The sequence below is a fragment of the Lithobates pipiens genome, unplaced genomic scaffold, assembly GCF_037356315.1.
Source record: "Lithobates pipiens isolate NorthernLeopardFrog02 unplaced genomic scaffold, aLitPip1_a1.2 Scaffold_18, whole genome shotgun sequence".
Taxonomy (NCBI): domain Eukaryota; kingdom Metazoa; phylum Chordata; class Amphibia; order Anura; family Ranidae; genus Lithobates; species Lithobates pipiens.
Genome location: NW_027507758.1, coordinates 308,566,543 through 308,592,816, shown reverse-complemented (window position 1 = coordinate 308,592,816; position 26,274 = coordinate 308,566,543). Strand labels below are relative to the sequence as shown.

Here is a 26,274-nt window from a genome sequence, read left to right as displayed (position 1 = left end):
GGACTCGCGACACGTTCAAAGCCTGACTGTCCACAATAGACATATACAGTGGTGTGAAAAAGTGTTTGCCCCCTTGCTCATTTCCTGTTCCTTTGCATGTTTGGCACACTTAAGTGTTTCGGAACATCAAACCAATTTAAACAATAGTCAAGGACAACACAAGTAAACACAAAATGCAATTTGTAAATGAAGGTGTTTATTATTAAAGGTGAAAAAAAAATCCAAACCATCATGGCCCTGTGTGAAAAAGTGATTGCCCCCCTTGTTAAAACATACTATAACTGTGGTTGTCCACACCTGAGTTCAATTTCTCTAGCCACACCCAGGCCTGATTATTGCCACACCTGTTCACAATCAAGGCATCACTTAAATAGGAGCTGCTTGACACAGTAAGGTCCACCAGAAGATCCTTAAAAGATACACATCATGCCGAGACCCAAAGAAATTCAGGAACAATTGAGAAAGAAAGTAATTGAGATCTATCAGTCTGGAAAGGGTTATAAAGCCATTTCCAAAGCTTTGGGAATCCAGCGAACCACAGTGAGAGCCATTATCCACAAATGGCGAAGACATGGAACAGTGGTGAACCTTCCCAGGAGTGGCCGGCCGCCCAAAATTACCCCAAGAGCGCAGCGACGACTCATCCAAGAGGTCACAAAAGACCCCACAACAACGTCCAAGGAACTGCAGGCCTCACTTGCCTCAGTTAAGGTCAGCGTTCATGCCTCCACCATCAGGAAAAGACTGGGCAAAAATGGCCTGCATGGCAGAGTTCCAAGGAGAAAACCACTGCTGAGCAAAAAGAACATCAAAGCTCGTCTCAATTTCTCCACAACACATCTTGATGATCCCCAAGACTTTTGGGACAACATTCTGTGGACCGATGAGACAAAAGTGGAACTCTTTGGAAGGTGTGTGTCCAAGTATATCTGGCGTAGAAGGAACACTGCATTTCATAAAAATAACATTATACCAACAGTAAAATATGGTGGTGGTAGTGTGATGGTCTGGGGCTGTTTTGCTGCTTCAGGACCTGGAAGACTTGCCGTGATAAAAGGAACTATGAATTCTGCTGTCTACCAAGAGATCCTGAAGGAGAATGTCCGACCATCTGTTCGTGTACTCAAGCTGAAAGGAACTTGGGTTCTGCAGCAGGACAATGATCCTAAACACACCAGCAAGTCCACCACCGAATGGCTGAAGAAAAACAAAATGAAGACTTTGGAGTGGCCTAGCCAAAGTCCTGACCTGAATCCTATTGAGATGTTGTGGTATGACCTTAAAAAGGCCGTTCATGCTCGAAAACCCTCTAATGTAACTGAATTAGGACAATTCTGCAAAGATGAGTGGGCCAAAATTCCTCCAGGACGCTGTAAAAGCCTCATTGCACGTTAACGCAAACGCTTGGTTGCAGTTGTTGCCGCTAAAGGTGGCCCAACCAGTTATTAGGTTTAGGGGGCAATCACTTTTTCACACAGGGCCATGATGGTTTGGATTTTTTTTCACCTTTAATAATAAACACCTTCATTTACAAATTGCATTTTGTGTTTACTTGTGTTGTCCTTGACTATTGTTTAAATTGGTTTGATGTTCCGAAACACTTAAGTGTGACAAACATGCAAAGGAACAGGAAATGAGGAAGGGGGCAAACACTTTTTCACACCACTGTATATATATATATATATATATATATATATATATATATATATATATATAGATACCAATTCTATAGCAGCTGAGTTTCATCAATTCTATGCTTGCCTGTATAACATCTCTCCTCCTCCTCTTCTGAGGGGAGAGGGACTACCTCATGTTGACAGCATCTGGGCCTACCTTAGAAACTCTGAACTTCTGGATCCTACCTTCTTAGAGTCTGAAAGAATTAGAGCACCCAATCTCCATTGAGGAACTGGGCAAAGTTGTGGCTAGTCCACCGCCAGGCAAAAGCCCCAGGCCGTGACGGCTTTATGAATGTCTATTATAAAAAATTCCTTTCCACACTGGTCACTCCTCTCTGTAGCAACTTCAATTTGATTACTAGTTCAAATCCTCTGCCCCCGTAGCCCTGCTGGCATGTGACGGTTTTGTCAAAACCGGGGAAAGCCACTCAGTGCTGCACTAAATAGAGACCCATTTCCCTGTTAAACTCTGACACCAAGCTACTGGCTGAATCAGATACCTTGGGCAGTTTTAGCAATGGATGCCAAAAAGGCCTTTAACAGGGTGCATTAGGCCTATATGACAGAGGTATTGTGGGGATTGGGGCTGGGTAACCATATGATGGGGTGGGTTCTTGCTCTCTATGCGGAACTTAGGGCTAGGGTCAAAGTCAACGGTATGCTCTCTGATTATTTTAGCATACGCAATGGGACTAGGCAGGTATGCCCCCTGTCCCCTTTGCCATTTGTCCTGGTCTTAGAGCCCTTTCTAAGGACAGTCAGAGGGAATATAGACATTTCCAGGATCCATATTGATTCCACGGAACACAAAATATCTGCCTATGCAGGGGATCTCTTATTTTTCCTCTCAAGCCCCCAAGTTTATTTAACGGTGTTGATGTCCGAAGTGCATAAATTCGACCATCTATCTAGCTTTAAAATAGGATTTTAATAACATCTTACCTGTAAAATCCCTTTCTTTGATGTACATGAGGGGACACAGAGCCATAGTAATAACTATGTGGGTTATATCGGACCATCAGGTGCTGGACACTGGCACACCCCTTAAGGCGTGAACTTCCCCCATATTACCCCTCTCACTACTGGGAGTCCTCAGTTTTGTAGCCAAGCAATCAAAGTGTATAAGAAGAAGGGAGGGACCTCTGTGTCCCCTGATGTACATCAAAGAAAAGGCTTTTACAGGTAAGCTGTTATAAAAATTCTATTTTATTTTCTTACATCAGGGGAAACAGAGCCATAGTAATAACTATGTGGGATGTCCTATAGCAATGGCAACTGAAGGGGGGGGGGCAGAATCAAGGAAACAGGAGGCCAGAGGACTCATAATGCAGCCTGCAGTATATGCTGTGCCCAAAGGCAATATCCTCATGACCTTTATTATCGATTTGATAAAATCGGATAAACGTCTGAACCGAAGACCAAGTTGCGGTCTTACAGATCTGAGCCATAGAGGCCTGATGATGCACCGTCCAAGAGGCACTAATCGCCCTGGATGAGTGTGAATATGAGAAGGAAGAATTTTCTTCCTTAAGCTGAAGCTTGAATAATCACTTGACAAATCCATTTGAAAAATAGTGGATCTTGATGCTGCCTGTCCATATCTTGGACCCTCTGGCAGTACACACGACACCTGTGTTTTGCGAACCTGAGCGCTCGCCTTTAAATAAATTCTGATCGCTCTTACTACATCAAGAGATGTAGTGCTTTCTCTTCCCCAGATATGCTTCTGGGTAGAAAGAAGGAAGAATAATATCTTGGTTTAAATGAAAACCTGTTACCATTTTTGGTAAGAATTCAGGATGAGGATATAAATAAACCGTGTTAACCCCTGAATAAGCTACGCACCAAGAGTGGGAAGCAAGAGGCCATTGGAAAAGACATTGACGCAGCCTGGATCTGGCTCTTGATAAAAGTCAAGGCCAGCTTCATTTCAGATCCCATATGCAGGAATCCTGCCTATTGACATACTTCCTGGGGTGCCAACCACTGGATCCATACCAAGAAACCTATGCCTTCCAGATTCTATAGTAAGTGATTCTGGAAGTCGGCTTCCTGGCATTAATCAAAGCAGATGCTACTGAAGGAGATCACGCACGATCTTTTATAGAGTGAGATTCAACAGTCAAACCTGTTAAACTCCTTGTCCGTAAAGTAGGATGAAATACCGGACCTTGTGCAAGAAGGTCTGGCTATAATGGCAGAGTCCAAAGGACTCCTACTGCCATCTTTATGATCTTGATAAATTAAGATCTTCTGGGACCCAGCTGGGTCCACCAGAATCATTTCCCTCTGTTCCTGCGGAGAAGGCGCGGAAGTAACAGAGCTGGAGGAAATGCATACATCAGTGAAAACTGATCCCCTGGGAAGACTAATTCATCTGTTCCCCCTACCCCTTGTTTGACATAAAGTTGTCGACCTTATTAATGAATCTGGACGTGAATAGGTCCATGTCCGGAGTACCCCATCTGACATATTGCTAGGAAGATGTCGGGGTGAAGAGATCACCCGGAAATAATTGTTGGTGTCTCAAGTAGTACGCCTGAAAGATAAAAATTGCCGATAGGCAAGGAGTGTTGTGTTCTGCCAAAGGTAGAACATTATTCACCTCTTTTTTGGGCTTCCCATGCCTCCCCTGGTGATCAATGTAAGCCACCACCGTGGCTCTGTCAGACTGAATCCTGCCAGGATAGTCCCGTAATCTGACCGCCAAGATTCTATGGCCAGATGTACTGCCTGAAACTTCCAACAAAGTTTATAGGCAAGGTCCTCTAACCTGGACTATCTCCCCTGGACAGAATCTTCTTCCAGGGCTGCTGCCCAGCCTAGAAAGCATCTGTTGTTGACACCTTGCAGGATAAAGATTTTCCCTCCCGCTGGATAACCACCAGTTTAGGCTCTGACCTAAGTCGGGAGCCAAGCGTATTGGAAACAAACAAGGCCTGAATCCTCTTTATTCCAGACCGACAAGATGGTGTCTTGAAGCAGTCTTTGAATAAAATTGCGCGTAAGGGACGGCCCTGAAGGAGGCCACCATTTCCCTTAAAAATCTCCTGCAGCCGAATGAAGGAATTTTCCTTTATCCTGATAAGTTGAATTAGTCCTACAATGGAACGGATTCACTACTGGGGTAAGAATACCTTCTTCTGTATGGTATCTATAACCAGCCCCCAAGTAACCTCCTTGATGGGTTTTAAGGAGAATCTTCCTAGGCTGAGAATCCAACCTAGAGATTTCAGATATCTACAGCTGAGATCAGAATCTGGTTTTAGAAAGTAGGCTTTAAAAGTAGATCTTCTAATAGGCTAGGGCCGTTATGCCTTGAGCCCTTAACCTAGCTAAAGGAGGTGTCAGAATCTTTCAGAACACTCGTGGTGCTGTGGCTAAGCCGAATGGCAGCGCCACAACTGAAAAAATTATTTTATATCTCAAACCGCAGAAATTTCTGGTAAGCGGGAAACTTTGGCACATGGAGATATGCAACTCCCCCCCTTGCAGGATGGACACAGCTGATCGAATTATGAAAGGATCGGATGTTCAGGTGCCGATTCAGATCTCCAAGATTTAGAATGGGTCTTGCCTCTCTGTTTGGCTCTGGGACCTTAAAAGGTTTCAGCCAAAAAAAAACCTGTTCCACTAAGGGAATCTCTGATATCACCGACTGAGATAAGCTGATACAGAGGCCAGAAAGAGAGACTTCTATTTTTTTTCTGAACCTTAGGAGCATTCTCTAAGGAGACAGACACTCTTGCATAAAGACTGCCACATCAGCAGCCCCAAGGACCCAAACCCCGGGCCCTCAGATCGAAAGCCGACTGGGCCATCCGGGCTCTTGAAACTCTAGATGTAACCTAGAGAAAAAAAGAATCGCATAAATCGGTCTGCTCTTAACATTGTTCCTGCCAGACTTTGAGAATAGCAGGACCTTTCCCCTCACCCAAATGAGTGGGGGTGCTGCTCCTTCATGAGAAGGCCTTAGCATTCTGCTTTATGGGCTTTCTGCCCCCAAGATCCTGGTGCTGCCCCTGGGAACTTTCTCCTGAACCTGACGATTGAGACCGTCAAGACTGCCTAAAGGCAGATACCCCAGGCATAGGAGAGGCTGCACGATTAAAGGAGAACTGTTTGAACCTCCTTTTACTGGTAAAAAGAGATTTACCCCTTTTGGGTGTACTTATCCACTCTAAATAGTAGTACCCCAGGAAAGGACACAGACTGGCTAAGGGTTTTCACCTGGTGCTTCGGCTGATCAATATTTCAGCCACCGACCTCTGCTAAAATGCACTAGTTCAAGTATAAGCCACAGGGCTTAAACGATCGAGTCCTTAATAGCATCTGTGAGACACAGTGTGTCAAATACACCAGCCCCTTGCCGGGCCTGCTGATCAGGCAGAACTTTCAGGTATCTCACACCTGTTCCTTAACCCCTTGGAGTCCACATTCCAATGCATTGGCCTGACTCAAAATGTGCTCCACCAAAATAGTGGAGCAGATGTTAAAGGGTTAATGGACTGAGCTACTGCAATTGCAGCCAGAACTGCAAAAGACATCTCGTCTTTAAAAGGAAAATCCAACCTTAAATTGCTGGAACCTTTAACATCAGTGCATTATCCACTGCACATGTGAGACTGCTCACTGAGGTGATTGCAGCATTAATAGCTGAAACCACCCATTTCTTACATAGAAATAAATCCCATTCAGAATACATGGCTATGCATGAATAGAAAACATCCCCAGGTGGGGGATGTTCAAATGAACCCTATTAGAGGTAGATACCTCAAGAGCCTGTGCTGCAGGCAACAAAAGGGTTAAGTAAGGGTGTAGACAAACACCTGACTTGTGCGGCTATTGCCTGCCTGTTAGGATCCTCTGAAGAGGAAAAATAAGTATCTTCCAATATTTGGGAAGATCTACCTGATCCCCAGCCTCCTGCACCCCAATAAAAGGGCCCAGAGGACAAAGGGGGAATCTGCTATGTTTAGTCATACTATGGAGAGACATCATAGGAATAATCTTTTAAATGGTAGAAGAACAAAACATGTTCGTATGAAATACAGAGGGACAGAATTGTTCTACCCTTGACGGCTCATCTGACTGGCCAAATTTTTCTTTTTACCTCTCAGGAGAGGAAGACATTCTTTTGGAAGGGTTTTTAGGTTTTTTGTTGTATACCATTAACCCCTTAGAACCCTTAGAGGAGTTCCTGGTCCCTTTGTCACTCATAGCTTACAGTACAAAGCAGAGGCACTACCAGAAAAAGAACGTTTCACTTGTTGGGCTATAGTACAGTACAATAACTGCTATTAATCCTAGCTATAAAGTACAATGTTGTCAAAAGGTAAATGCCTGCGTCACCAAACCTGACCAGCAACCTCTCTGCTGTGTCCCTCCACCGCCAGGCAGCAGCTTCTCTTGCAGAGCGCTAAACTACACACGTAAGGCCGGCGTCTGGCGGCACTTAGCCACGCTCCCCCCACACGGAAACGGGGAAGTTGAATCTCCCACGTGAGCGACGGCATCATGGAGGGCGGCGGGGGGTAGGGCGCGGCAGCTTGGCTCTCATGAAAAGATTACTGCCCGTGGAGCTCAGTACAACACATCCTTACACGTGCCTAACACCATAGACACTGGCAAAAAAACAGAGGACTCCCAGTAGTGGGAGGGGTTATATGGGGGAAGTTCACGCCTTAAGGGGCGTGCCAGTGTCCAGCACCTTATGGTCCGCTATAACCCACATAGTTATTACTATGGCCCCCCTATGTGTCCCCTGATGTAAGAAAAGAAAATACATTTTGGATTTTGGGAATTTTGAGCTACTGCCCATTCACATTCCCCCTATTATGGCAACATCTTTACAGCCTTCCTTCCCTTTTGTTTGGCGAACAGACTCCCTACCTTACTTGGGCACACACATCACCTCTGACCAGAAACTTCTTTATGACCTCAACTATGGCACTCCGTTAAAGGGAATATTAAGAGACCTACAGGTCTGGGAGAGGACATCCCTTGACATGGTTCAGGAGGATAAATGTCCTTAAGATGACAAGCCTGCCCAGAATAATCTATATCCTATATACCGTACCAATAATCTTATCACAGACCTTCTTTAAGCATCTACGCAGAGCATTCCTGACCTTTGTGTGGAAGGACAAACACCCTATATTAGCCCACGATCTTCTCGGCAGACACAAACTGGATGGTGGCGCTGGGCTCCCTGATATACAGTATCTCAGAAAAGTGAGTACACCCCTCACTTATTGCAAATATTTTATTATATCTTTTCATGTGACTGGACACTGAAGAAATGACACTTTGCTACAATGTAATGTGGTGAGCGTACAGCTTGTATAACAGTGTCAATTTGCTGTCCCCTCAAAATAACTCAATACACAGCCATCGATGACTAAACCAACAAAGGTGAGTACACCCCCTAAGTGAAGATGGCCAAATTGGGCCCAAAACGTCAATAGTTTGTGTGGCTACCACGATTTTCAAGCACTGCCTTAACCTTCTTGGGCATGGAGTTCACCAGAGCTTCACAGGTTGCCACTGAAGTCCTCTTCCACTCTTGCATGACGATAGCTGGTGAATGTTAGAGCCCTTGCGCTCCTCCACCTTCCATTTGAGGATGTCCTACAGATGCTCAATAGGGTTTAGGTCTGGAGACATGCTTGGCCAGTCCATTACCTTTACCCTCAGCTTCTTTAGCAAGGCAGTGGTCATCTTGGAGGTGTGTTTTGGGTCGTTATGTTGGAATACTGCTCTGCGGCTCAGTTTCCGAAGCGAGGGCATCATGCTCTACTTCAGTATGTCACAGTATGGAGGTTCACCTTCCAGCAGGACAATGACCCTAAACACACTGCTAAAGCAACACTTGAGTGGTTTAAGGGGAAACATGTAAATGTGTTGGAATGGCCTAGTCAAAGACCCTCAATCGAATAGAAAATCTGTGGTCAGACTTAAAGATTGCTGTTCACAAGCGCAAACTATCCAACTTTAAGAAGTTGGAGCCATTTTGCAACGAGGAATGGTAAAAAAATACCAGTGGTAAGATGTGGCACGCTCATAGAGACTTATCCAAAGGAGCGTGGAGCTGTGATAGCCGAAAAAGGTGGCTCTACAAAGAATTGACTTTAGGGGGGGGGGGGGGGGTGAATAGGTATGCACATTGACGTTTTCTGTTATTTTGTCCTATTTGTTGTTTGCTTCACAATAAAAAATAAAAAACATCTTCAAAGTTGTGGGCATGTTCTGTAAATTAAATGATGCAAATCCTCAAACAATCCATGTTAGTTCCAGGTTGTGAGGCAACAAAACATGAAAAATGCCAAGGGGGTGAATACTTTTGCAAGGCACTGTAGATATTTTTCTTTCCCCATCCATCACTATGACAGACAGGTAGCTCTAATTGACAAAATCTCTACAGTTCACGGGTTGGTTAGGGGATCCAAGTTTTGTAAGACCCAGCAAAGATAGGCAAATATTGTAGATAAACCAATACACTGCCTAGCCATGAAGTGCTCATAAAGAAACACTAACACAACAATGATTCTGGCTTGGCCAGCATTTAAAGGAAACCTGCTTAGACAAACACAGAAGCGGATTGCTCTTTTAGGCTAGGTTCACACTATTGCGATGCGGGAACGCCGCAAATCCGCGGCGTTTTCCCGCATCGCTCACCTCCCGCCGGCAGTTCACACTGCCCTATGCGGACGGCTGGGGGTGTCAATGTTATGTTAATGACACCCCCAGATCCGTCGGCATATCGCAGTGCGATCTGCCGACTCGCACAGGAATCGGATCGCATGGTGTGAACCCCCATGCGATCCGATTCCGTTGCGGACCCAAAAAAGGGTCCTGTGCGAGTTTGCTGCGGGACAGCTGCGAGTTCAGCCATACTATCTGTATGGCTGAACTCGCAGTGCTACGGAGATCGGATGTGATTTGCTGTGCGAATCACATCCGGTTCTCCCCCCGCAGCAGTGTGAACCCAGCCTTAAGGCACATGACCATCATTTTTATCCTTTTTTCAGTACATAGTGGGGTTGATTTACTAAAAGTGTAGACTGCAAAATAATTGCAGCTGTGCATGGTAGCCAATCAGCTTCCATATTATTTTTTTGTCAAATCTGAATTGAACAATCTGAAGTTAGAAGCTAATTGGCTACAAGCTGCACCAGAATTTTCACTCTCCTGATTTAGTAAATCAACCTAAGTGTGTCACTTATCTGCCGAAAACATATACAGACCATGGGTTGATTTACAAAAATACAAAATCTGGTGTAGCTGTGCATTATGGTTTTGATCAGTGTGTGGGCTCCTCACTCGACAAAAGTCGATTGCTTAATCGACTTCTGTAGATGGGACATGTACATTTTTCAGCCAATCAGTGTATTCAGTGCCACTGTCAGAATAAATTGGGGTTAAATTACTAAAACTGTAGAGTGTAATAAAATCAGGTGCAGCTGTGCATGGTAGCCAATCAGCTTCCAGATTTTGTTGTCAAAGCTTAAGGCTCCATGCACACTGAAGCTCAAAAAAGCTTTTTCTGGACGCCAGATTGCTCGCAGAAAACGCAGGTTGAAAAAATTGCTTTTAACAGCGTTTTGTACTAGCGTTTATGAGCGTTTATTAGCGTTAGCGTTTATGGGCGTTTTCAATAAAAATACACAGAGGACACTCCAAAAATCCCACAGTACATTCCAAACTCCCACAATGCATTGAAAAAATAGAATGCCGAACACTAATTAACGTGTTTATGAGCGTTTATCAGCATTTATCAGCGTTTGTCGTTTTTTAGCGGTGAAAAACGGCACTTTGAATGCGAATTTCTGGCGTTCAGAAAAAAGCCCATAAACTCCACTGCTCATTAAAGCTGAAAAACGTCCATGTGTGCATGGACACATAGGCTAACATAGAGTGGAGTTTATGGGCTTTTAAAAAAAACGCCAAAACTCCAATAAACTGCAGTTTATGAGCTCCAGTGTGCATGGAGCCTAAATTGAACAATCTAAAGTTAGAAGCCGATTGGCACCAGAATTTTCACTCTCCTGTTTTAGTAAATCAACCTAAGGGCCGGTTCACACTGCAGGCGATGCGAGGCGACACCGACTTGCCTCGCCGCGACCTCAGCGGCAACTTGCAGATGACTTCTGTATAGAAGTCAATGCAAGTCGCCCCGAGGTCGCCCGAAAGCAGTACAGGAACCTTTTTTCTGAGTCGGAGCGACTCGAGTCGCTCCTCTCAGAACGGTTCCATTGTACAGAACGGGGGCGACTTGTAAGATAGCGGCGAGGCGAGTCGTGTCGCCTCGCATCGCCCGCAGTGTGAACCGGCCCTAAGTGTGTCACTTATCTGGAGTAGGGATGAGCCGAACACCCCCCGGTTCGGTTCGCACCAGAACTTTCGAACGGACCCCAAATTCGAACGAACTTTAGAACCCCATTGAAGTCTATGGGACTCGAACGTTCGAAATGAAAAGTGCTAATTTTAACGGCTAATATGCAAGATACTGTCCTAAAAAGGGTTTGGGGACCTGGCTCCTGCCCCAGGGGACATGGGTCAATGCCTAAAATGTTTTTAAAAATGGCCGTTTTGGTGGGAGCACTGATTTTAATGACGATTAAAGTCAAAAAAAAAAAAAGTGAAATATTCCTTTAAATATGGTGCCTGGGGGGTGCCTGTAGTATGCCTGTTAAGTGCCACGTGTTTCCCGTGTTTAGAACAGTCCCTGCACAAAATGACATTAAACGGAAATAACACCATTTAAAACTGCTTGCGGTTTTAATGTTATATCTGGTTCCTGCAATATGGTTGAAAATCATTGAGAAAAATGGCATGGGTAGCCCTCCCTGCCCATTACCAGCCCCTTTAGGTCTTGTACGCATATTAAGGGGAACCCCGTACCCATATTAAAAAAAGGAAATGTGTGTGGCCCCCAGGCCCTATATACTCAGAACAGCAGTATACAGGCGGTGCAAACAAGATAGGGACTGTGTAGGTTTGTTGTGTTAAGTTGAATCTGTTTGTAATTTTCAACTGGTACATTTTTAAAGTGTAGCTCCAGTCAAAAAAACTATTTTTAAGCTTTTTGGAAAACATAGGGAAGGGTTATCACCCCTGTATAATTTGTTTTGTCGTCCATCTTTTTTCATCTCACTTGCTGTTGTCTCCTTCCGTTTGCAAGTAGGAGATGTTTGTAAATTGGATGTTTGAAAGTAGGGGCCTGCCCTATATGCTCTGCAGAAATGGCGGAACAAGGTGTTGGTTTTGCCACAACATTGTAAGCCCTCAAAGTGACTCTTGGTGGGCGCTGGAGCACCCTGCTGTGAACGATTATATCAAGAATTGTAATTACATGCCATTGTTGAACAGTGGTAGAAAAATTGACCTTTGGTGGTTGTGGTGCTGGTGCCACAACACTATAAGTCCTCACCGTTACTCTGGGTGGGCACAGGAAGGGGCCCTCCTGTGAAATATTATATCAAGAATTGTAATTAAACGCCCCTGTTAAACAGGGGCAGAAAAATTGGGCCTTAGGCACTGGTGCTGGTGCCACCACACTGCAACCTCTGCCATATACTCTAGTTTTATTTCAGGAATTAGCCCTGCTGCAAAGCATTGCATCAAAAATTGTAATTAAACGCCCCTGTTAAACAGGGGCAGACAAATTGGGCCTTAGGCACTGGTGCCACCACACTGCAACCTCTGCCATATACTCTAGTTTTATTGCAGGAATTAGCCCTGCTGCAAAGCATTGCATCAAAAATTGTAATTAAACGCCCCTGTTAAACAGGGGCAGACAAATTGGGCCTTAGGCACTGGTGCCACCACACTGCAACCTCTGCCATATACTCTAGTTTTATTGCAGGAATTAGCCCTGCTGCAAAGCATTGCATCAAAAATTGTAATTAAACGCCCCTGTTAAACGGGCAGAAAAATTGGGCCTTAGGCACTGGTGCTGGTGCCACCACACTGCAACCTCTCCCATATACTCTTGTTTGATTGCAGGAATTAGCCCTGCTGCAAAGCATTGCATCAAAAATTGTACTTAAACGCCCCTGTTAAACAGGGGCAGAAAAATTGGGCTGATGGCATCAACAAGAACCAGAAATGTTCTTCCAACATATCAGCGGAGGAGGAAGAGGATAGACAATCAACATAACAGGACAGTAACTCAGCATCAGCATAGGCAGTCTTGAAGATGTTGTGATATTTCAAAAATTATTCTGTTACATCAGCTTCAGGTGCTTGGTAGCTGTGGGTGATCCAAGACTGATTCATCTTGATGAAGGTCAGTCGATCAACTGATTCGGTGGACAGGCGCACCCTGTGATCGGTAACAAAGCCACCAGCAGCACTGAAGGTGCGTTCCGAAAGAACGCTGGATGCAGGACAGGCCAGTAGCTCAATTGCATACTGTGCAAGCTCTGGCCAGGGATCCATCCTCAAGACCCAGTAATCCAGAGGATTTTCGGTGGGAAAGGTGTCCAAGTCTGACCTTGCCCCTAGGTATTCCTGCACCATGTAAATCAGACGCTGGCGATGGGTGCTGGAACCGATCATACCTTGGGGCTGCGGACTAAAAAATTGTCTGAAAGCATCAGTCAGACGGCCACCTTCTCCACCGCTCCTTCTGACCGATGCCTCAGCAACACGTTGTCCAGGACCAGGAGTTTGTAACCTCCCAGTCTCTGGGAACGCGTTGCACAGACCTTTCTGCAAGGCCTCCCGGAGATGTCTCATCCTCTGCTCCCTCTGCGATGGCAAGATAAGGTCGGCAACCTTACCCTTGTACCGTGGATCAAGGAGAGTGGCCAGCCAGTAATGGTCCCTCTCCTTGATCCGAAGAATACGAGGATCCTTCCGCAGGCTTTGCAGGATCAGGGAGGCCATGCAGCGTAGGTTAGCTGAGGCATTCGGTCCGGAGTCCTCTGGGTCACTAAGGACAACATGATCCGCAGCTACCTCCTCCCAGCCACGTACAAGTCAACGTGTTTCTTGGGACTGTAAATCATCCCTACAAGACTGCTGCTGCTGCTGCTGATGCTGAGTGCCAGCCTCCACCTCCATGCTGACACAATCATCCTCCTCCTCCTCTTCCTCCTCCTCATCCTCTTCCTGTGTGATGGGTGGCACAGCAGGAACACTGTCTGGATAAAGGGGGCCTTGAGAGGCAAGGAAGTCCTCCTCTTCCTGCCTCTGTTCTGCCTCAAGTGCCCTGTCCATTATTCCACGCAGCGTATGCTCCAAGAGGTGGACAAGAGGTGGACAAGAGGTACAGTGCCACTGATGCATGCACTGTCACTGCTCACCATCCTTGTGGCCTCCTCAAACGGTGACAGGACAGTGCATGCATCCCTGATCATGCCCCACTGGCGTGGTGAGAAAAAACCAAGCTCCCCTGACCCTGTCCTGGTGCCGTAGTCGCACAGGTACTCATTGATGGCCCTCTGCTGCGTGTGCAGCCGCTGCAGCATGGCCAATGTTGAGTTCCATCTGGTGGGCATGTCACATATAAGGCGGTTCTTGGGCAGGTTCAACTCCTTTTGGAGCTCAGCCAGCCGAGCACAGGCATTAAATGATCGGCGGAAATGCACACAGACTTTCCTGGCCTGCTTCAGGACATCCTGTAAGCCGGGGTACCTGCCCAAGAACCGCTGCACCACCAGGTTAAGTACGTGAGCTACACAGGGCACATGGGTCAGTTGTCCCTGTCGGAGGGCGGAGAGGAGGTTGGTGCCATTGTCGCAAACCACCATTCCTGGCTTAAGCTGGCGTGGCATCAACCACCTCTCGGCCTGCCCCTGCAGAGCTGACAAAACATCCGCCCCAGTGTGGCTCCTGTCCCCCAAACAAACCAGCGCAAGCACGGCATGGCATCGTTTTGCCTGCGTACTTGCGTAGCCCCTGGAACGCCTACGCTGGAGCACCGCTGGTTCTGAGGACAGAGCACTGGAAGAGGCCATGGAGGAAGAAGAAGAGGAGGGGGTGGAGGAGAGAGGTGTGTCACAACCAATAGTAGCATTTTGGAGGCGTGGTGGCGGAACAACCTCCAACACTACTGCACCTTGTCCTGCATCCTTCCCAGCTGCCAGAAGAGTGACCCAATGGGCCGTGAAAGACAGGTAACGTCCCTGTCCATGCCTGCTGGACCATGAGTCAGCGGTAATATGCACCTTACCGCTGACCGCCCTGTCCAGCGAGGCAAGGACATTGCCTTCCACATGCCGGTAGAGAGCCGGAATCGCCTTCCGTGAGAAAAAGTGGCGTTTGGGGACCTGCCACTGAGGAACCGCACATTGTACAAACTCACGGAAGGGGGCCGAGTCTACCAACTGAAAAGGCAGCAGTTGAAGTGCTAGCAATTTAGCCAAGCTAGCATTCAACCGCTGGGCATGTGGATGGCTGGGAGTAAACTTCTTCCGCCGGTCCAGCAGCTGGGGCAGGGACATTTGCCTGCTATAATCGGACGTGGGTGTACCGCTAGCAGAGTTCCCGGAAGCACTTGGCTGTGACACACCTAATTCTACACCTTCATTCCTCTCAGAGCAGGTTTCAGAGAGGACTGAAGGTCTAGTGGGGTTGGAGATGCCAGCTGATGAGGAGCAAGGAGAGGTCCGCTTTGTTCTTTGGTGTGGGTCTTTGAGGTACGCTTGCCAACGAGCTGCATGGCAGGTCAACATATGTCTGGTCAAGCATGTGGTGCCCAAACGGCTGATGTTTTGGCCACGTGAGATACGCTTGAGACATATGTTGCAAATAGCAGCGGTGCGATCTGATGCACTCGTCTCAAAAAAGGCCCACACCAAAGAACTTTTAGAATAACGCGCAGAGGCAGCGCTCTGCACAGGCGGAGCTCTGCGGTGTGATTCAGTCGGTGTGCTGCCCCCAAGCTGGCCCCCGGAGGGCATCCTGCCTCGTTGGACATGTGCCTCCTCCTCCCCTCTCCTTCCAGGCACCCAAGTGGAGTCAGTGCCCTCATCATCCCCTCCCTCTTCATCGCTGTAGCAAACCTGGCAGTATGCTGCAGCTTGTGGAACATGACTGCCAGATTGCTGTCCTTCTTGAGCATCCCCTCTCTCTGCGCTCACGCTACTGCCTTCCTCTAGCTGAGTGTCATCATCAGAGCCCACAAAACACTGGGCATCCTCCTGGAGCATGTACCCAACACTGTGCTCAAAGAGTTCAGGAGACTCCTCAGGAGGACGTGGTGGGTCTAGGGAAGGAGTCACTGATGATGACATTGAGAGGAGGGAAGACGATGCGTTGGCAGCTGCTTTGCTAGTACCCTGAGACTGGGTGAGAGAGGATGAGGAGGATGAAGAGGGCTTGGTCATCCACTCTACCAAGTCGTTGGCATGTTGCGGTTCAACATGTCCAGCTGCCGAAAAGAAGGACAAGCGTGTCCTATGGCCACGTGCTGATGACAATGCACCGCGTCCACGACCAGCACTGTTGTCTCTAGACACAGAGCCTGCTTGCCCTCTTTTATCGGCTCGCGCCTGTCTGCCTCTCCTTGCTGGCCTTCCAGACATGGTAATGGCCTGAAGGGAGTTGGGTAAAAAAGCATTTGGGTAGTGTATATTGTGCTAGAGGCACACAACACCCACTAACTCCTGCAGATGCCTTTATTATAGAACACCAGAGATAAAGGGGTATATACAGATGTATACTGTGCTGTGCTGGAGGCACACACAACTTCCAATAACTCCTGCAGATGGCAAGTGGGCTCAAATAGAGAACAGCTATGTAGGTGGATATAGCGGTATGTACTGGGTACAGAGCACGCAGACAGCATCTCCTAACACTACTGACTGCAAGCTCTATTATAAAAGATAGATCACTAGCTATATAGGTGAGGTGAATATAGCGGTGTATACTGCGGTCAGGGCATGCAGACAATAACCACTACACAACAGCAAGATCGAAAATCGTCCGAAAACGATCGGTGTGTACTGTGTTGAAGGTACACAGAACACCCACTGCTTCAGACGCCAACACACTACACAAGGCCGTCGCGCTGGCGGCCTTATATAGTGTGGGGCGTGCACTACACAGCCTGAGCTATGATTGGCCACAGGCATCCTGCCTGTGGCCAATCATGGCTCTCCTCGCTGCTGGCGCTGCGATTGGCCAAGCATGCGGGGTCACAGTGCATGCTTGGCCAATCATGAGCCAGCAATGCACTGCGCCATCGCAGTGCATTGTGGGCCGTGAGCGCCACACGAATTTGGCCCGAACGGACCAAAATGTTCGGACTTCGCCGAACGGATGAACAGCCAATGTTCGAGTCGAACGTATGTTCGACTCGAACACGAAGCTCATCCCTAATCTGGAGCAAACATATAAAGACCATGGGTTGATTTACCAAAATACAAAATCTGGTGAAGCTGTGCATTATTGTTTTGATCAGTGAGCAGAGATGCACCAGATTTTGCACCAGTTTTAGTAAATTCGACCCCAATGTGTTTTGACACCTGGAATGCCTGCTTCTTCCAGGTCCGTGTCTCTGCTAGTAGTAAAAAGGATAGGGATGGCAGCCCTGGAACTTGTACCTCCAAAAACAAGGCAGCAATCGCATCTTGTTTTTTTTCTTTTTAAAGTGTACAATATGTGTGGTTACAGGTAGAAAAAGAAAAGACATTCAGTGCATTTTTGCACATAATTTATCTATTTATAAACACTACAAGTACTGAAAAATACATAGTGATCCTAAAAGAAATCCAGTGAATTCCTATACTGGGCTGACAACGCTGCCTTTGCTGCTCTGTAATACCTAGCAGTGTTGACAGCCTGCCTGAGTTCTCCCCAGCTAAACTAAAAAAAAAAAAAAAAAAAAAAAAAAGTCTTGCTATCTCTGCCACTCTCCACGTGCATGCAAAACAAAGCTGTTGGCTTGATCTCAAAAGGGCCTGCTCAAACACTTGTGTAGAGAAAGGGATCTTCTGCAAGATGTAGTCAAGGGGGTTGGTCATATAAAAGAGAAACCCAATTTTGTTTGTAATACATTTTACAGGCTAAAGCTTGGAATTGAATGCATTTTTTACCCAAAATACATTATAGGCAACACATAAACCGTAACATAACTTATTCAGTTTACACTGTGCATGGTCAAGCACCTACAGGGATAACATACAGTATTCTCAATGCCAAAATGTTTACATCAAACTGCCATATGGAACCAAATGGACCAATATAATAGAATGTTATTTTTTCCTCCTACTAGGTGTGATATTTTAATTTATTAAATATGCAAGATAATTTCTACCTTTAGAACACCAGACTTTTATAATATTATATGCGAGCAGACATACAATATTACTTCTCAGCACAGAAATACTCATCTTTTGTTGTCAAGTTGCAAATGATATAGAATATTATCTCATAGACTATCAGCCAAACTAGAATTGTCAGCCTTGATGCTCAACAGCCTCTAAATGTAAGCAAATAATAATTAAAAACTACACAACGGGGGAAGTAAGTGTCTTTAAAAAGGATTCTGGTGGCAGACATATTGCTGTGGGCTTTTTTACATCAAGAGACACATGGTTGTGACACACTACAATTGCATGGTTCACAGCTGTGGATTTCCCATGGAAGACAATACAGACACAGCTAGGTATGGTTGGATACGTCTGACACAACTGTCAGTGCTCAAGGGCCTTGACAAACCCCCAGACCTGACATCCTAATTTTGTCACACCGTCTACTGCCATGAAAAAGGGGATAGAAAAAAAAAAAACCAGAGCATAGCTTTTAATAGTGCTGCTCCCATGCTGAGCTGCCTCAGGGTGATAAAAAGGATGCTCATACTAATGTACCATTATTGCAAAACAGGCCCTGTAATTGTGGCAGAGGGTGGAATCCAACCTTTATTGGCAATGTCTCGAATGCAGGCACAAAGCCCTTTTTTTTTCAAACGACTAATGCACGGGTGAGTGCAGAAGTTTAGCATGTAGTTTTCTGACAAGATCACTAGAAGCATAAATGGGGTCACCAGCCATTCTTCTCCTCAAGTTCACAAACCATGGAGGTGACCTTTGTGTACTCAATCTATACAGCTATTAGCACTGTCTGTTAATGAAACAAAGTCAAAAAGCATAGACAAAGATCTCAGTGAAATACAAGCCCATACTGCAGCCATGTAAACAGTAATCACAAACACATAAATCTAAATTAAACATTTCAAACTTCTGAAGGTAAGGTTGAAATCAAAAGTTACTTTTAGGTTATTAGTAAAAACTGTTTTATCTATCGCTCTATAAAATATACATTTTATAGCCTTTGCACACATGGATGTTTATTAGCTGAACACTCCTCTATTGCAAACTCATCAGTGCTATAGTGTGCCCAGGGAGCCTTGGGTGGTGCATTTCTAGAAATATGTGGCATGCACAAACGATCAGTGTTTACACAGGTTTGGCCGCACACCGCCATTTACCTTTATTAACAGCTTTACGCAGCAAGTGCTAGGTGTGGGAAAGAACCAGGGATTTTAAACAAAGAGTTTTCAGCCAATAAACGTCCACACGCATGGGTATATTTTAAATGCATGGTGCCTCTATATAGTATGTATGCTTTTTATCACATCACAGCCCCTTTGTAATGTCAAAATTGCTTGGTTTCCATACAGCAATGGGTAAACTGCAACACCAAATTTCACCAGGAGATGTGGAAAAAACTTTGTACTGTGCATTTCCTAAAAGTAATACCATGGTTGCCTCTGTTGACTGATTTCTGAAAATGCTAGTTTCCTTGCTGTTATGCTGAACATCTGGTTTCAGTATGAGTGACCTGAAACACATATGCAGTATGTTATGGCTTACTGGGTTAAAATGTTGAAGCAGAGGGTCAGCATGACAGCCAGGCAGCTACCATTTTTGGAAAAGGACAGCAACTATGGTATTGCTCATGTTTCTCTTAGGAAAGGGTCCTCCTTTTCCCCAAAACACTGCAATGCAGTATGGTAATAGGAACAAATAGTAAAGAATGCTAAATACTTCTCTTTGTCCTTGCACTTCGTTTGCATTGAATAATGGACCAACATATAATGGGCATGAACAAAACCTTCCCTATTAATAGAATTTTAAGCACAAAAACATAATTTTATACTGCACACAGTTCAGTTCAAGAGGTTTTAACCCACTTCTACTAAATTGTCTTATCCCCTCAGTACATAACAACATGTGTCCCTGTGTCTGTGTAATATAAAAAAGCAGCTGATCTGTACCAATATAAGCTTCGCTCTCGGCACACAGCCGATTCCTTTCCTCTCTCTCTCTCCAACTCACAGCTGCAGTGCGTGGGGCTGAGCCCTCCCACTGACGTCAGCTGGGGAGGGGGGAAGAGGAGGAGAGAGCGCCAACAATCAGCTGAGCGCCCGGAGTGGAGCTTATATCGGTACAGAACTGCGGATATTTTACATTACACAGACACAGGGACACATGTTATTATGGTACAGAGGGGATAAGACAATTTAGTAGCAGATATGAAAGCAGCTGGGGGGGGGGGGGGGTGACAGACATAGGAGAGCTGCAGATAGCAGGGCTGTGGATGATGGAATCACGCAAACTGACCATGGTGTCAGGGCTCAGCAGCCACGATTATCGTGGTCAGATTGCAAAGGGGAGGGTATAGCCAGGCAGGATCAGCCTTCTTGACCCCTTACAGACCAGCTTCCGTCCACAACATTCTACTGAAAGTGCCCTACTAAAACTCACCAATGAATTACTAACTGCTAAAACCAATGGCCATTACTCCATACTCATACTCTTAGACCTCTCTGCTGCCTTGGACACAGTTGACCACCTGCTCCTCCTCAGCAAACTACACTCCCTTGGCTTCTGTGATTCTGCTTTATCCTGGTTCTCCTCCTACTTATCTCAGCGCACTTTCAGTGTCGCTTACAACTCCATCTCCTCTTCCTCTCTCTGTTGGGGTACACCAAGGCTCTGTCCTTGGGTCCCTTCAATTCTTCAGTTATAGAGCATACCTCTTCCCTGGGCCAGTTGATAACCTCCAATGGCTTCTAATACCACTTCTACTCCGATGACAGCCAGATCCATCTCTCCACTCCTCAACTCGCCCCCTTGATCTCCTCACGGATCTCAAACTTACTGAATGACATTTTGGTATGGATGTCACCTCACTTTCTCAAACTCGATCTTTCTAAAACTGAGCTTGTAATATTCCCCCCCATAACTTTACCATTAAGATCAACAGCACAACCATTGGTCTCTCCACACATGTCAGGGTTCTGGGTGTAATTCTCGACTCTGACGTCTCTTTCAGCCCCCACATCCAATCACTGGCTAAATCCTGCCACCTTAACCTCTGCAACATCTCCAGAATTCGACCCTTCCTGATTAATGACACCACAAAGAAACGTATTAACTTCTTGATCATTTCCCGCCTTGTCTACTGCAACTCCCTCCATAATGGCCTACCCTTACGCAGGCTATCCCCCCCTTCGGTCTATTATGAATGCTGCTGCTCGACTAATACGCCTCACTAACCGATGAGGTAATTGCTGCTCTTCTCTGCCAATCCCTTCACTGGCTTCCCCTACCCCACCGTATAAAATTCTAAATTCTAATAACAACATACAAGGCCATCCACAACATTACCCCCAGCTACATCACCAACCTCATCTGCAGATATCACCCAAATTGTCCCCTCCGCTCCTCCCAAGACCTCCTGCTCTCTATCGCCCCTGATACCTCCTCTCATGCTAGTCTTCGGGACTTCTCCAGAGCCTCTCCTATCCTCTAGAATTCTCTGCCCCAATATATCCGATCAGCCCCTAACCTGTCCACCTTTATGAGATCCCTGAAAACTCCTTTATTCAGGGAAGCCTATCCCACACCCACCTAACAACCCCATCAAATCATTCCCTGCAACTATTACCTTTTTGTACAACCACCCCCTCCCTTTAGAATGTAATCTCTATGAGCAGGGCCCTCCTCTGTCCCTTCTGTATTGAACTGTACTGTAATTGTGCTGTCCCCCCTCTACATTGTAAAGCGCTGCATAAACTGTTGGCGCTATATAAATTATATATCTGGTTCCCGACCAGCGCACGCCGATGTACATTGGCAGAATGTCACAGGCAGGCATATTGGCGCACAGGTACGTCCAATCTTCAATGCCGCCCTGCCATCGCGAGAGCGCCGCGGGCATACCCACGATCGTCTCACAGGATGGCTGAATGGAGAAATGCCATTGTAAAAAGCATTTCTCCATTCTGCCTAGCAACTAGTGACGCTGATCTCGGCTCCATGTGATTGGAGCAGAAATCAGTGCTCACTAAATGAAAGCCCAGCCCCCCACAGTTAGTAACACACCCCTAGGAACACTTAACCCCTACACTGTCACCCACTGGTTAATCCCTTCACTGCCAGTGTCATTTACACAGAAATCACTGCATTTATATAGCAGTGATTGCTGTATAACTGACAATGGTCCCAAAAATGTGTCAAAAATGTCCAATGTGTCCGCCATAATGTCGCAGTCACAATAAAAAAAAAACGCTGATCGCCGCCATTACTAGTAAAAAAATAAAAAATAATAAAAAATTATTAATAAAAATGCCATAAAACTATCCCTATTTTGTAAACGCTATAACTTTTGCACAAATGAATCAATAATCGCTTATTGCGATTTTTTTACCAAAAATATGTAGAAGAATATGTATCGGCCAAAACTGAGGGAAAAAAATGTTTTTATATATATTTTTGGGGGATATTTATTATAACAAAAAGTAAAAACTAATGCATTTTTTTCAAAATTGTTGCTCTATTTTTGTTTATAGCGCAAAAAATAAAAACCGCAGGGGTGATCAAATACTACCAAAAGAAAGCTCTATTTGTGGGAAAAAAGGATGTCAATTTTGTTTGGGAGCCATGTCGTACGACCGCGCAATTGTCAGTTAAAGCGACGCAGTGGCGAATCGCAAAAAGTGGTCTGGTCTTTGACCAACAAAATGGTCCGGTCTGTAAGTGGTTAAATATTATATAAAACATTTTTTAAATTGCAGTTGTAAGACAAAGCCCAATGTAGCTTAAATATTGCAGAGATGGCTAGTGCTACATCGACTTTCCAATAAGCAAAGGAATTATTTACATTTACCTGGGATTTGAGATTACTAAATTATTTGAAATGCCTAAAAATTAAACAATTTTAAAGTTAACAAAGTTTCAAAGGAAAGAAAAGTAAAATTACCTTAGTTTCTTCTATACGTAGGGCATCTAGTAAATAGTGAAGGAGCTCTTGGCTGTCTTGTTGCTGAAAGGTTTTAAACCTTGGAGCCCTGCAAATTATAGAATATAAATTACAAATTACTTTATAAATAGTTTACTGCAAGTGCAAATATGGTTTTAGTATATAAAAGCATAGCATAATTAGCAGTCCCTTTGAAGCATTTAAAAAAAAAATCAACCCACTTGCCACGTCACTTGCCACATCACCTGCCACATCACTTACCACAAGATGTGGATTGTCCACTTTCCATGTCACCTGCCATGCCACCTGCCACAAGTTGTGGATTGTCCACTTGCCACGTCACCAGCCACATCATCTGCCACAAGTTGAGGATTTCCACTTGCCACGTGACTTGCCACATCACCTGCCACATCACTTGCCACGTCACCTGCCACAAGTTGTGGATTGTCCACTTGCCACGTCACCTGCCACAAGTTGGGGATTGTCCACTTGCCACGTCACCTGCCACAAGTTGGGGATTGTCCACTTGCCACGTCACTTGCCACATCACCTGCCACATCACTTACCACAAGATGTGGATTGTCCACTTTCCATGTCACCTGCCATGCCACCTGCCACAAGTTGTGGATTGTCCACTTGCCACGTCACCAGCCACATCATCTGCCACAAGTTGAGGATTTCCACTTGCCACGTGACTTGCCACATCACTTGCCACGTCACCTGCCACAAGTTGTGGATTGTCCACTTGCCACATCACCTGCCACAAGTTGTGGATTGTCCACTTGCCACGTCACTTGCCACATCACCTGCCACATCACTTGCCACAAGATGTGGATTGTCCACTTTCCATGTCACCTGCCATGCCACCTGCCACAAGTTGTGGATTGTCCACTTGCCACGTCACCAGCCACATCACCTGCCACAAGTTGTGGATTTCTACTTGCCACGTCACTTGCCACATCACCTGCCACATCACTTGCCACGTCACCTGCCACAAGTTGTGGATTGTCCACTTGCCACGTCACTTGCCACGTCACCTGCCACAAGTTGGGGATTGTCCACATCACCTGCCACGTCACTTGCCACATCACCTGCCACAAGTTGTGGATTGTCCACTTGCCACGTCACTTGCCACATCACCTGCCACATCACTTACCACAAGATGTGGATTGTCCACTTTCCATGTCACCTGCCATGCCACCTGCCACAAGTTGTGGATTGTCCACTTGCCACGTCACCAGCCACATCATCTGCCACAAGTTGAGGATTTCCACTTGCCACATCACCTGCCACAAGTTGTGGATTGTCCACTTGCCACGTCACCTGCCACAAGTTGTGGATTGTCCACTTGCCACGTCACCTGCCACAAGTTGTGGATTGTCCACTTGCCACGTCACTTGTCACATCACCTGCCACGTCACTTGCCACGAGATGTGGATTGTCCACTTTCCACGTCATCTGCCATGCCACCTGCCACAAGCTGTGGATTGTCCACTTGCCACGTCCCCAGCCACATCACCTGCCACAAGTTGTGGATTGTCCACTTGCCACGTGACTTGCCACATCACCTGCCACATCACCTGCCACAAGTTGTGGATTGTCCACTTGCCACGTGACTTGCCACATCACCTGCCACGTCACTTGCCACGTCACCTGCCACAAGTTTTGTATTGTCCACTTGCCACGTGACTTGCCACAAGTTGTGGATTGTCCACTTGCCACGTGACTTGCCACATCACCTGCCACGTCACCTGCCACAAGTTTTGTATTGTCCACTTGCCACGTGACTTGCCACAAGTTGTGGATTGTCCACTTGCCACGTGACTTGCCACATCACCTGCCACGTCACTTGCCACGTCACCTGCCACAAGTTTTGTATTGTCCACTTGCCACGTCACTTGCCACGTCACTTGCCACAAGTTGTGGATTGTCCACTTGCCACGTGACTTGCCACATCACCTGCCACAAGTTTTGGATTGTCCACTTGCCACATCACCTGCCACGTCACTTGCCACATCACCTGCCACAAGTTGTGGATTGTCCAACTGCCACGTCACCTGCCACAAGTTGTGGATTGTCCACTTGCCACGTGACTTGCCACATCACCTGCCACGTCACTTGCCACGTCACCTGCCACAAGTTTTGGATTGTCCACTTGCCACAAGTTGGGGATTGTCCACTTGCCACATCACCTGCCACGTCACCTGCCACAAGTTGTGGATTGTCCACTTGCCACGTCACTTGCCACATCACCTGCCACGTCACTTGCCACGAGATGTGGATTGTCCACTTTCCCCGTCATCTGCCATGCCACCTGCCACAAGCTGTGGATTGTCCACTTGCCACGTCCCCAGCCACATCACCTGCCACAAGTTGTGGATTGTCCACTTGCCACGTGACTTGCCACATCACCTGCCACATCACCTGCCACAAGTTGTGGATTGTCCACTTGCCACGTGACTTGCCACATCACCTGCCACGTCACTTGCCACGTCACCTGCCACAAGTTTTGTATTGTCCACTTGCCACGTGACTTGCCACAAGTTGTGGATTGTCCACTTGCCACGTGACTTGCCACATCACCTGCCACGTCACTTGCCACGTCACCTGCCACAAGTTTTGTATTGTCCACTTGCCACGTCACTTGCCACGTCACTTGCCACAAGTTGTGGATTGTCCACTTGCCACGTGACTTGCCACATCACCTGCCACAAGTTTTGGATTGTCCACTTGCCACATCACCTGCCACGTCACTTGCCACATCACCTGCCACAAGTTGTGGATTGTCCAACTGCCACGTCACCTGCCACAAGTTGTGGATTGTCCACTTGCCACGTGACTTGCCACATCACCTGCCACGTCACTTGCCACGTCACCTGCCACAAGTTTTGGATTGTCCACTTGCCACAAGTTGGGGATTGTCCACTTGCCACATCACCTGCCACGTCACCTGCCACAAGTTGTGGATTGTCCACTTGCCACGTCACTTGCCACATCACCTGCCACGTCACTTGCCACGAGATGTGGATTGTCCACTTTCCACGTCATCTGCCATGCCACCTGCCACAAGCTGTGGATTGTCCACTTGCCACGTCCCCAGCCACATCACCTGCCACAAGTTGTGGATTGTCCACTTGCCACGTGACTTGCCACATCACCTGCCACATCACCTGCCACAAGTTGTGGATTGTCTACTTGCCACGTCACTTGCCACATCACCTGCCACATCACTTGCCACGTCACCTGCCACAAGTTGTGGATTGTCTACTTGCCACGTCACTTGCCACGTCACCTGCCACAAGTTGGGGATTGTCCACATCACCTGCCACGTCACTTGCCACATCACCTGCCACAAGTTGTGGATTGTCCACTTGCC

The 26,274-nt window shown here is 46.5% G+C and overlaps 1 protein-coding gene across 2 annotated transcripts in view; it reads right to left on the bottom strand.

The window, feature by feature from the left end:
* USP45 (ubiquitin specific peptidase 45) overlaps positions 1–26,274 on the bottom strand; it is a 286,672-nt gene that overhangs the window by 77,800 nt on the left and 182,598 nt on the right. For both annotated transcript variants that reach the window (XR_013276728.1, XM_077487200.1), the window contains exon 9: positions 22,899–22,986. Coding sequence is in view for 1 of the 2 variants with exons in the window: in XM_077487200.1 (XP_077343326.1) it covers positions 22,899–22,986 (88 nt within the window). In the remaining variant the exon portion in view is untranslated. The remainder of the gene's footprint in view (positions 1–22,898; positions 22,987–26,274) is intronic.